This window comes from Emys orbicularis, chromosome 5, assembly GCF_028017835.1.
Source record: "Emys orbicularis isolate rEmyOrb1 chromosome 5, rEmyOrb1.hap1, whole genome shotgun sequence".
NCBI classification, from domain to species: Eukaryota; Metazoa; Chordata; order Testudines; family Emydidae; genus Emys; species Emys orbicularis.
Window position 1 is genome coordinate 127,232,142 of NC_088687.1, and position 12,900 is coordinate 127,245,041.

Below are 12,900 nucleotides of genomic sequence, written 5' to 3' on the forward strand. Positions count from 1 at the left end.
CGCAGTCTTCAGCACAGGCAGTACATGCCTGGCACACATCCTGGACAGGTACTTTGCTTGCTAGCACGTTCTGAAACCCAGGTTGTGCTACTGTTACCCAAACTAGCTGGATGCAAGGGAGCTCAAGTAGGCTAGCCTGCACACAGCTTTTGCTGTTTAGACATACCCTTATAGCCCTGGTCTACACTTTAAAATTTAGATCAATCTAGCTATGTTGCTTTGGGGTGTAAAAAAATCCACACCTCAGAGCACCATAGTTAAACCGACCTTACCCCCAGTGTAGACGCAGCTACGTCAATGGTCAATGCAGGTTCCCTATCCTGACACAAAAACCCCTAGGAAGAGTCTACACTACAGAGGCCCCGTGGCAGCTGTACCACTGCAGTGCCTGTAGTATAGATATGCCCTAAGCCTAAGAATCACATGTTTATTACCATCTACAACACGTACCACTCATCTGTATCATATATTAGAGCATTAGAAACGGTTTTATAAATGTTAAATTATTATAATAAAGCACAACTGAAGCTTTTTAGTGATTTCATTTTGCCATTATCAAAAGTTGTATCATGATTGGCACCGAATAGGAATAACAGATGTGGGGGGGAGGAGGGGAGACTTTTTTTGCTGGTTTTAGATCAGAAGATTAAAGAATGATCTCACTAAGCACTTGTCAGAACAAGATTCCGGAGTAATTCCTTGCTTCTTACAAGAATAAACTAAAACTATGCTATGAACCACTGGTGAACTTTCCACTTTATTCCTTAGGTCTTAAAAAAAAAAAGGGGGGGGGGGGGGGAGAGAAAGCACAACCAAAGGCTTTACACTGCTCTCCTAGCTACAGGACCAGGTACTGACAAAATGTTTGGCTATTTTGCTCTGCCCTGCAGTAGTCTGGGATTACATCTGATGATGTAGCAGTACACAGCTTTGTTGTGATTGTTAAAAAATCTTCAGTAATACTGCAATACAAAAAGAAATCCTGTGTTAGAGACAGCCATGGACAGTACAGCTAGGGTAACAGTACAGCCAAAATTTTCAAAAAAAATAAGTGTCTAAACTTAGGTCCCTAAATCTACATAGGCATCTTATATGTAAATGGAACTGAGTAGCCACGCACTACCTCTCATTGAAGTCAATGGGAACAAATAGTTTTTGGCACTTTTGAAAATCAGAACTTTTATTTAAGTACCAAATAAGGATGTAGGGACAGATTTTCAAAGGTATTAAGGCGCCTAAAGATGCAGATAGGCACCCACTGGGACTTTCAAAAGCACGGAGATGCCTAACACTCATTGATTTTGCCTATCTGGCTCTTAAGGGTACAGATTTTAAAAACAGGCACTAAAAATCAGACTCCTAAATCCAAAGTTGTGTCTCAAAAGGTGTCAGCACTTCTGAAAATTTTGCCACTTATTTAGGTACCTAAGCACAGCACCTAATTTTAAGACCATCTTTGAAAATCTTAGGCTAGGAACCCAACTTTTAGGCACCCATTTTGACAATTATTCCTAGGCAAGGGGATGAGAGGAAGGAGAAGAGGACAAACATGCAACTGGGGGGGGGGGGGGGAAAGCCGTTAATCAGCCAGCCAGCCACTGGTTGCAGCCATTGATGCCAATGCTTCACTTTCAAACTGGGTATTATATTTCCACACAGCCCCTTAGGACATATATTAATACACACAAGAGAAGCTGGCTAGTAGAATGGAGTCAGAAAATTTTATGAGAAATCAAAGTGTTTTTAAAAGCTACTAAGATGTAGAGCAAATAGAAATGAATGATGCTACTGTAATTTTACTTTTAAAATGTCCTTGAGTTGCTTTTGTTTGAAAGTCTTGAAAAAATAATTACCTCTGAATAACTGCTGAGATCTACTTTACTCCAGTTGAAACTTACAGCATTACAGTTTAATTAATGGCACTTTTATAAATGGGGGCTATTAAAAGCCTTGTAACACATGGCTTGTTATTGGATTCAAAAAAATCACAACCCACCAATCCCATTACTAATTTAGATAAGTACCTATTACCTATATATATATATATATATATACACACATATATACACACATATACACACACATATACACACACATATACACACACACACACTTACAAAGAAGAAAAGAAAATAAGCAGGGTGTACAATTATGGGCTATATTTTAATCCAGGTTTTCTAATAACACAAATAATTTGTTATTGCATATTGCAAAATGTACCATTTAGCAAAAATGGAACAGACAGACAAAGCTGAGGGATGCAGCTTGATAATGCACTTCTGTCCCATTTTGCACATATGCAATCATGCTCTTGAAGAAACCCAACAACCTAGTTAGGCAAAACGAACAGATGACATCAAACTTTGCAGCATTTCAACCTTTACTTTGGGGACTTTATTTTCAAGCTCAGGTGGGCAATTAATAAAAAATGGCACTTCAAAGGAGATAACACTTTAATTGTGGTAGCCATGAGAGTTTCTGTATCTAACACACCAATGAAGTTATACAACAATCTCGGGGGGGAGGGGGGAAAGAGAGGGAATCTTACAACCAATTTGTTAACATGGCAAAACATATTTTTCTCTAATCTCGCTCTTGGAAACAGCTGACCTGTTTTTGTTAATTTTTTTTCTAAGAAAAATAAAATAAATAAATCCTATCAACCTGAGGCAGACACCCACTTAGCATGGAAAATTTCAGCCCAAACAGTTTAAATTGGGCAAAACAGAGCCTTATAATGGAAAATATCAGGCAATTTTAACTACAGGTGTTACTACCTTCATCCTCTTTAATAAAGCAATTGTGTGAGGGTTTCAAAATAGTTTTAAGGATCTCACTTCTCAACATAAAAGAACCTCTAGGGTCCTCTAGGACCCGGTGGGGTGGGAGGGTCCGAACGCCCAGTCTGCAGTCCACACCCATAAGTCTATACAGTATTAAAAGAGCCCCACAACCCAAGTCAGCTGGCACAGGCCAGTTGTGGGTTTTTCTTTGCCGTGTAGACATACCCAGCACAACTCTACTGTATGCAATATGGCTACCTGCCCATGAAATTTTTTCAGGCTGGGGCCCTTCATTTAAAATCAAGGGGTCAGGTTCTGAACTCTCTAAACTGGTAAGGAGATAAATGGTGTTCCAGTGGCATAAACCCATTGTAAAATGAGAGGAAGCAGGCCCAAGAACGACAGCATAAAGCACAGAATTCTCTGATCTCTAGCTAGACAAGAGGCCACCAAAAAGAAAATTCCGAGATAAAATAAGTTACCAATACTCCTCTGTGTAACTGACCCACTACTTAGTTAACTGACAAATAAACTCACTGGACAAATTTCTGATCTCAGCTAGGACTAGAATAAAGTCACAATACTGGCAAAACTTCTATCAAATTCACTGAAGTAGGACGGGGCATACCTCTCTGGGTCTCTGCCCTGTCTAGCTGTGCCACTCAAGGAAGAGCCCTGGAAGAAATTGTACTTGAGTCACCACTTCTCCCTTGCTCCTTTTTCTTGCATACAGGGTGCATCTTACATTCCCCCTTGTGCCAGCCTAACTCTGCCCACTGGTGCATTTAGGACAGCGGTACATGCTCTGCCCATTTCCTTGTAGGGGAAAAGGGTGGAGGGGACAGGGAATGCGGGGGCTGTGCTCAGCACCAGACCTGGATTCAGGAGGGCGGGGTCTTATGCCCCCTTACTCTCCTGCCTGAGCATGTAAGACAAGATCACAATCTAGCCCACTGACTTAGCTGGTAACTCTGAAAGCCTGCACCAATTTAGTTAAATAAATTCAGTTCAAATGGTTTAGATAAACCAATATAAACTCCTGTCATTTCAATCTAAGAGTAGCTTACTTCACTTTAGATTAAACCTATTCCTGGTCAACTTAAACTAAACTGAAATAGGAGTGTGTTCATATTCTTTTGCATCAGTTTATAAGTTGCAGCAACTCAGAATACAGAAAAATCCTAAGTAGCCAGGCTAATGTCAGATTTTAACACATTTAACCAGAATTCAAATGATAGAAAGGCTAGATTTACTTGGATTAAAAGTGATCATCCTTTTTAGTGGCAACTATTTAATTTTCCATTGGTTTTCCAGTCAAGATCCCAATCTTTGAAGAATTCTGAGCCACTGCAAAAATATACAAAACAAAACTGTGAAAGAATGTTACAGTTAAAACTTAAGGAGACACTGTGAAATTGATTAGGCAACAAAACTGTCATACCACAAAAGTAATGTACACAAAAACCCAGCTGTGCACATCTCATTTATGTTAAGAGCTACTAAAGGCAGGGTTCAATTTCAAATTAACTTCTCACTGTTGCAACTACTGATTTAAAAACTTAATTACATCATAGAGCCCACACACGACAACATTAGACTCAGAAATTTTCTAAAGACAGACAAATGAATCTATCATTAAATGTAAGGCTAGTCACTTTCCAAAATTCAGCTCATCAATTTCCCTGACAGGCAATAAAGATTAATTTCTTTACACTAAAACCCAGGTCACTCACAATTAACAATGATGCTCTGTCATCTGTAACGTTTTCCCCACTACTCTTTCTTAGTATCTGAGAAGAGAATGACAATGCTACCATTTCAAACATGAAATGTTATTCTTTTCACATTTTTTAAATTAGAGAGACAAGGTGTTTTAACAATCTGCTCTTATGCACTAAATCCCCAACCCTGGAGAGTACTAAACATATAAGTATCCTATTAAAGTCAGTTGCAGTGCTTGTGTGCTTACAGTTAAGTGTGTGCATAAGTGCTTTGCTGGATCAGGTCCTTAATAATGGGGCAAGTAGGAGAGAAAACTGAAAAACTGAGTTTTGTTAAATCTAATTCTGCAAAACTCCGATCAGCATTATGTATTTATCTGTATATACAGAACCCATCTCCAAGTATCTGATCACTAGAGAAAACTTAAAAACAAGCAATAACTAAAATACATTTGGGACCAGTGGATCAGAGAGAAACAGCTACTCTACAAAACACGTGGAAAGAAAAAATAACCCAACATGCCAGTAATGCAAAGAATTGCTGAACATTGGGTCTTTAAGCCTGGTGAGTAAGTAAGTAATGCATCTATACCAAAGGTCATGAAATAGCAACACAGGCAATTCCTTTCAAAGCTTCCTTTAGTAATTACTCTGGCTGGGATTTCAAAACAGCCTAAGGGAGTTAGGAACCCAACGCCCATTGGAAGCTATATCCTTTCTGGTTTCTCCATGCATCTGAAGAAGTGGGTTTTTTACCCACAAAAGCTTATGCCCAAATAAATCTGCTAGTCTTGAAGGTGCCACCAGACTCCTTGTTGCCTTTCTGGTTAGTGTCTGTAAAAGTGACCCCATATACTGCCTACTGAGTCCTCTATACATCAGATCTTTTGGGTCATTTTTAAACAGCGTTTTGTCATATTTGTTCACTGTGGGCTATTGCTATATCTGGCATATAACTGCCATATATACCACGTCTGTACATCTCACTGTACAACAGGGCTCTGCTCCTCATTAGGGCCTCCAGGTGCTAGTGCACTACAAATAAATAATCCTGATCCCATGGAAGTTAATAGCAAAACTTCTTCAATGACAGCATGATCAGACATTATGGTTCTAGCAAGTTTCAAGACTGGCCATCTGTCCTTTTTCTGATGTACCACTGTATGAAACAAGCATTGTCCCCATATCCTCCACGTTCAAATTCAAAAATAGCAAGCACTTACAAAGTGATTATCCAAGGAGCCTAAAGGAGTTAGGCACCTAACTCACTGAATTTAATGGGAGTTGGGGACCAAGTATTTGAAAATCCCAGCCTTAACATTTATCTGTCTTGATGTTTATGTTCCATTCAAATATTATGATTCCCTAATATTTGTGTTTTTTCACTCAGTCCTGAGGGCAGCACGTATTCCCTCCATACGTGCAGAGAAAGGTTTGCATGTCTGGTGATGATATAGGAATATTTTCATGGAAAAATAAAGGGATTTAAATCCAGTTTTAAGCAAAATAATGGAGAACACAGAAGACTCTGGTGAGCTTGTGAAACTTATGGGAGTTCACTCACACCTTGGTTTCAGAAAAGGTGTTAGCAAATTATCTATGTAGTTGCTGTCAGTACTGTACAAATTGTAACAGGGAGCCAGCACTTTTCATTTGAGAGCACTGTAATAATTTGTGGCTTGTGTCCGAACAGCAGATTATGAGGAATAAAATACTTGTGATTGGAATTTGTAGATCATCACAATGTCTGCATGTTGCACAAACTGATAGAATATAATTGGCTTGGCATACAACTGACTACTCATCCACACTCCAAGCCACCTCCAGGATGTAAACAAACATTAAAATCTCAAAAGCCTACCAGATTCACGGCGGCGCTGGAAAAGTGACAGTTCGTCTTGATATCTTAAATCAAAGGGAGGGAGTGTGAAACTGAAAGCTGTATATGTTTTGGGAATAGGAGGGAAGGATGAATTTGATGCTCATGAAACCGAGACCAGCTAGCATTAGATAGGGTTCCACATTGAATAGGTAGGTGAATTGAAAGCTTCCTCACACAGTATAATAAAGCTTGCACCTAATAGCTTCACCACTAAGCCTCCCTCAGTCCTGACCTGCAGTTTCAATCCTGTTCTACCCCTGAAGCTCTCCTCAGCAGAGGCTACGAATTGTGCCAACTTGTTCAACACTTCTGACATGAGCAACCCTTTAATAAGCAGTACCGATACCATAAAACTGGCGTAAGCCGGCCATTTAAGGCACATTTGAACCCTGCCTACCCATGTTTAAATTCTGACAGATTAAACCAAGAGGGAAGTCCATGAGTTTATTCCAAAATTGAATGACCCATGATGTCAGTAAATAAAGGCAGAGTATAATGCTGTAAAAATCAGTTGTGTCTCATTCATAGTGAGAATGTGATTGCCCTGATTACTTGTTCTCCATACTAACGTAAAGCAAATACTACTGACGTTTCTCACTCTTCATCTGAGTACATTTTCTATACATGCTAATGTTGTAAATATATTCATTGAGATTCATAACTTCAGCGTTAGCCATACAACTCACAAGCGTTAATGAAAGATGCATGTCTAAAAACACTTTTCAAATTCAGATTATACCCTTTGTCAAGAATTCCAGATCACTTTTCACAAAAGCTGCACAAGATCGCACACTACTTTCTTTCATTAATAACCACTGCAGAGGTTAAACATTTTTCAGTTTGAACCCTTATTTTTAAGGTTGCACCTCCTTTAATGAAGTTTGACATTTTAATTACATGCACACTATACATCCGCCCCAAATCAGTCAATTGCTATAAAACACAGATCTTCCCAATTTAAATTTGACACTGTAGAATCAGACATAATATTAGTGAGAACCACTTAATGTATTTAGATGAGAAACAAGATCTGAAAGAAATTGTTCAAAGGCGTATTAATATTTTTATTACAGAATGAACAATTTTTTAAAATACTGAATGTTGGAAATGAAGAGAAAACAAGTACTTGGTTGTTGTACTATAATATGTTAATCCTCTAGAAATGGCCAGTAGGAGGATCTTGCACTTGCAGAATAGCTATGTTGCAGGGGGGAAATGAAAACACATTAAAAAAAGTCTACAGTAGCAATAACAACCTGGCCTCAGAAAGTTACTGGCCATTAGCTTTGCACTCCTAACCAGTCATTAATGAAATATGTGTAGCCTCAAATATTAATCACCCATATTAGAGATCAAGGGGACTCAAATATCCCTATATATTGGTGCCTATCATAAATGAAAACAAAAAAAATATATAAATTAAATACAAGGTTTTCCCTTTCCTCTGTTTCTTTGACAGATTCCTGTGACAATCCACCTTCTATTAATGAGCATTGAGACCCTAACAACATATTTACATAACAAAAAGTAAGAATTATATAACACACAGTACACACACATTATGAATATATAAATGTATATGTCACATGTGCAGATAGACAGTATCTCTTTACTTACCTGCTTCATACCTCTTCCAAAACACTTGTTTATGGGGAGTTCTTCTTGAATGACACATGTAAATATACAGACTAACTAAAACGTATGGCTCCCAAGTCTGAAGTGGTGGTATGCATGTGGGTTCTTCTAAGCAGTTTTGTTAAAATTCCTTCCATCTCCCTCTCCCACCCCGTGCTGGATGCCGTCAGTTGCAGGATGCATGGGCAACTTATAGAGTCCAATGGATATAATTCGCATTAAATAGAACAGACGGGCACAACCACCTTTAATACTGCATCCCAAGGAAACTATAGGTCCAGCATGCAGTGCTTCCCCACGATCTCAGCTACTATGCTAGAATGCTGAAATTGAGAGAGCACTGCATTCTGGAACCTGTAGTCTCCCTGGGCTGTATATCTGTATTAAAGATTAGGGTGGTTCCTCATATTTTGTGCAGCCAGCAGGTTGCATTCTGGCCATTTAGAAGATTTCTCAGTGCTGTTGACATGAGAAAAGCTATTAAATGGCCATTTTTCCATGAGCAGGATTTGGTGAATGTTCCCTCCATGGAATTAATACTCACCTGGTGGTTTCATGTAATAATTCTCAATATCAGACATGTCCGTATGCAGCACGCACTCGAGATAGCTGAGGATAACTTTTCTACTGAAGTAGTACCTCATACCCATCAGAAAGATGGGCAAACAGCAGGTCAGCAGCAAGGACTTGGTCACAACAAAGCATATTACTATGGAGATAAGGAAGAGAAATAAACGATACCTGTCAGAAAAGAGAATTTAGTGTTGATTTCGGAATACAAACCCATTTAAAAAAAAAAAATCACAGACATAACATACATTTGTACAATATAAACAAAAGCTAATCAATTTACATTTTCACAACAACATATTTTAGATTAATAGCACATTTTTCCTTTAAGAACAGCCTGTAAAAAGTTTTATTTAACACTCCCACTTCACAAGTTACTTTAAAAAAAATTCAACTATAATAATTATATCACATTTGATGAAGGATTTTGCAGTGTGTTTCTGTAAAAACTCCCATCCAACTTGCCACAGTTGAAAAATCCTGCAAATATTATTGTCTCACACAAATATCAAAGACAGATGTCTCTCTCTATTAAGATATGTCTGCGATTGCTGCTCAGACAAGATTTGACTGCAGCACCAGTTCCTGCAGAGAAAGCAAAGCACTAAAACCAAGATGCCCACATGTGGCTTTTCATTGGCACAGCACTACAGGGGACAAAGCACAACTGTGACTAAGGAAGATATTTTGCACACACCACCCAGTAGCTGCGTGCTTATTAATTAATTATTTTGGTCACTGGGAGATATACTGGTTTTCCAGAAGGCCCCTAAGGGCCAGCCGTCCCAAAACCTTACACTAGCCTGCTTCAGTATCAGGAAGCAAGGTAATGCAGGACACTGAAAATAATATAGCAGACAGCACTGAGATGGCTGCTTGCCCCATCATCACTTATCACTTTGAAAGCTGTGAATCTTAAGCAAGGATGTTTTTAGATCTCATTGGCACATAGAGAGGCGGGCATAGACTTCATTGTTCTCAGGTGCATTTAGTATCTTACCAATAATTTAAAAAGTTACCTTACTTTCTTTATCATTCCCTTCTCTCTCCCTGGCCCAAAAGGTGAAGAACCCAGCTGTCTTGCCGCATGCAAAGGGCAAGGGCGTGAGAAAAAAGGGTCCACGTGCCGTTTTCTTTGGGGGGGCTTTTGCATTGATAGCAACTGACATTATCTTACAGAGGTAATTTTTTTTCATTTTAAACCCCATCAAGCACCAAGTGAATATCGGAACTATCTAGTTTCCTCTCGGTTGTCAGCTGGCCGAGGCAGGGATCCCGCCTTAGTCTACGTTTTATGAAGCGTTGTAACTTGCATCAAACCAGAAGACGCAATGTTTAATAAACTAATAAGGCACGCAGCTTTGAATTAATACTAAACCGGCAGCTCTTTGCAATACGCGCTGGTTACAAACAACGTCTCGCCCCTAGACCCTGCTGAGGTCAGGGCCCCGCGCGGCTGCCTGCAGGAGGGCGACCCCAGCAGCAGTCTCTGCAGCCAGGAGGTGGCGCGAGACCGCCCGGGTCAAACGTTCCCCAGCAGCTGCAGCCGCTCGAACGCGTTTCGAGCCCGAGCCCGGCGGTCTCTAGGTAACGCTGGAACCCGGCTGCAGCCGCTGCCCCGCCCAGGTGTCTAGAGAGAGCGGGGAAAGGTGCGGGCGGCGGCGCGGCTTCCATTCATCGCTTCACCTCCCCCTCCCCAACAGAGAGCAGCATCCCGGCCTGGAATAACTGGAAATGCGGGTCTGGCTGCTGCGGGCAGGGCCCCACCGCCTCCTCCCGCACAGGCGGCAGCAGCTCCCAGTCCCACTCCTGCCAGGCTGCGCCGAGAAAGCGCCATGCGCACCGCCCCAGGCAGCAAACCCCCACAAGCCTGCAGAGAGGAGCACCCGCCCCCGCACCGCCCCATACACACACTTCTTCCCCCAAGTGCAGCAGAGAGACGCACACAATACACACCCCGGCTGCACCCCCTTCCCCAACCAGCTGCAGGGACCTTCCCCTCCCATTGCGCGCACACATACACAGGCAGAAGCAGAACGCGCAAGTCCCTGCCCCCAAACCCAGTCCACTAATACCTCTCCTAGACATACAGAGCCAGCCGCACGCCCCTCTCCCTCCAGAGAGAAGCCCCTTGAACACGCAGCCTCTCGAACCTGCAGAGAACATCCGCCCCCAACTTATCTCCCCAGAGAACGCTCCCCATCCCCCAGCCAGTAGCCACGCGCACCCCATATGCAAGCAGGGAGCCCTACCCACACGTTGCTCGCAGGCTGGCTGTTGCCTGCAGGCTGGGTGCATTTAGTGGCGTTGCACACACTCCGCTCTTCAGTGATCTCCAAAGCGTGGCTCACGATCCAGTGCTTCATTCCTGCTCCTCGCAATCGCCCGAGGTACAGATCCGCTGTTTGCAATATTGCGACTTTTTAACTGGCCTGACTTTTGCACCATGACAGGATAAGATGCTGAGGCTGCGGCTTTTCTTTCCCTCCAGCACCAGCACCACTGAGACAGCAATTCTGCACCAAATATTAATAGGATCGATGCAGGGATGGGTTCTCCATCCTTCAACACAGATCTTATTACCACGCTTCCTTTTTATTAAAATTGCTGAACAAGTGTGCCCCTAAAAAAAAAAGTGAATATACTTACTAGCGAATATCCCATAGATCAACTGAATGAGGGGCTGGTGTTTTAACCCTCTAAATGCGGTGTTAGGAATCCTTTCCATGATTCCTTCATAAAATATACGGCGCACCACCTCTTGCTCGGAAGGATGAAATTCTCGTATATAAACGTGGTCTTTCTTGAAATCCCCTTCCACGCCACTCAGAGAAGCTGGGGGAGAGGAGGAAGGTGAGCCGGATAAGGAGGGCCACATCTGGGAGGAAGACACAATGATCGCATCTTTTTTGGATCCTGAAATGGATTCATGATCTTCCGCCACAATCTTAGTCTCACAAACCATTTTGGGAGACGAACAATGCATGCAAACTGGCCGAGAAACAAAAAAGGAGCCCGGCTTTAAATAAGAAACAAAATACGCCAAGCAATAACTGAGGCGCAGCTTTTATGAGTGCGAAACAAACGGAGCTGGGTAGAAAGCGAGAAAGGAGGGCCAGTGCATTTTGGAGAAGTATTTATAATGCAGCAGAGCCGGTGCAATTCGGAATCAGGGGGTCCCTCAGGGTCCTAGCGTCCTTTGTATTGGCTGGCAAGGGTCACCATGTGATCTCCAGGGGTGGGGAGGAGAAACACCTCCTTTGCCTTGCGTTTTATTGCTCATTACTACAGCATGCATTTCATTTCCTCTTCTCCTTTTAACTATCGAAGCCCTGCTGAGGTATACAGGTACGACGCAGATCTGTCAGAGGTGGGCCTGTCTCCTTGGAGAGGGAAAAAATATGACTGACTTTGTTTAGCAAGGGCTCTGACTGAGGTTCAGGTTGACACGTTGCAGAGTTCGCAGCATAACATGTCTGGCATTTAGATAATCTAGAATTCTTCTTGAGAACTACCTGCTCCTTAAAAGACTACCAATTCCTGTTTGTTTCAGTAAAATCTATGTAGGAAAAACACGCACAGATAGTCACTATTTCTAGAACAATCTAAAATCTAGCTATAGATATACATGCTGCATACATTTAAATGGGTGTATTTATATAGATTCTTGTGTATGCATGCGCATATATAGGCAGTTATCTAGAACAGCTGTCTAAAAATCCACTGATCTATACCTATACATTCATTATTCTGTAGCATGGAATCTCATTCATGGTCTCAGGTAAGTGGAAAACTTAAGGTTGATTTGGCACCTAATCGTAGTGATTTCGGATTTTATGTCTCAAAGTATGTATCGTTAATAAAACACGACGTGTGGTGTGTATGTATTGTCTTAACAACGCCTTATATCAAAAGCGATAGGGATGACAAACTAATGACAACTTTGAATTTTCGTTAGGGAACATTCTGGTTTCTAAATGCATTTGCTTACTTCTTAAAAACGTAACACCTGGCTCTATTCCTGCTGGAGACCACATTCAGCTGGGGGAGCTCGCTTTTCTGGAGTGGGAGAGCGAGTCACTCACCACTGCGGATAGTTTCCGGGGATTAACTCTTTCTTTCCTCCCTTCGTGCATATAAAAACAGCACTCTCCACCCCCAGCCCCTATTTCTAAAAATACACCGCGATCTCGAATCCACGTGAACAATAGTCAAAGTGATTTTGGTGCGGCAAACATTAGGGGATTGCTTTGCTCGCGCGATTTCTTCTCCCCCCCCCCCCCCAAAAAAAAAACAACCAAAAGAAACG

At 41.6% G+C, this 12,900-nt stretch overlaps 1 protein-coding gene across 1 annotated transcript in view; it reads right to left on the reverse strand.

Moving 5' to 3' along the window:
* The window catches only part of NAT8L (N-acetyltransferase 8 like), a 48,386-nt gene extending 36,809 nt beyond the window's left edge, over positions 1-11,577 (reverse strand). Inside the window, exons 1-2 of the mRNA XM_065405692.1 lie at positions 11,241-11,577; positions 8,566-8,730 (exon numbers count right to left, since the gene is read on the reverse strand). Of these exons, the coding sequence (XP_065261764.1) occupies positions 8,566-8,730; positions 11,241-11,577 (502 nt within the window). The remainder of the gene's footprint in view (positions 1-8,565; positions 8,731-11,240) is intronic.
* Positions 11,578-12,900: the final 1,323 nt, after the last annotated feature.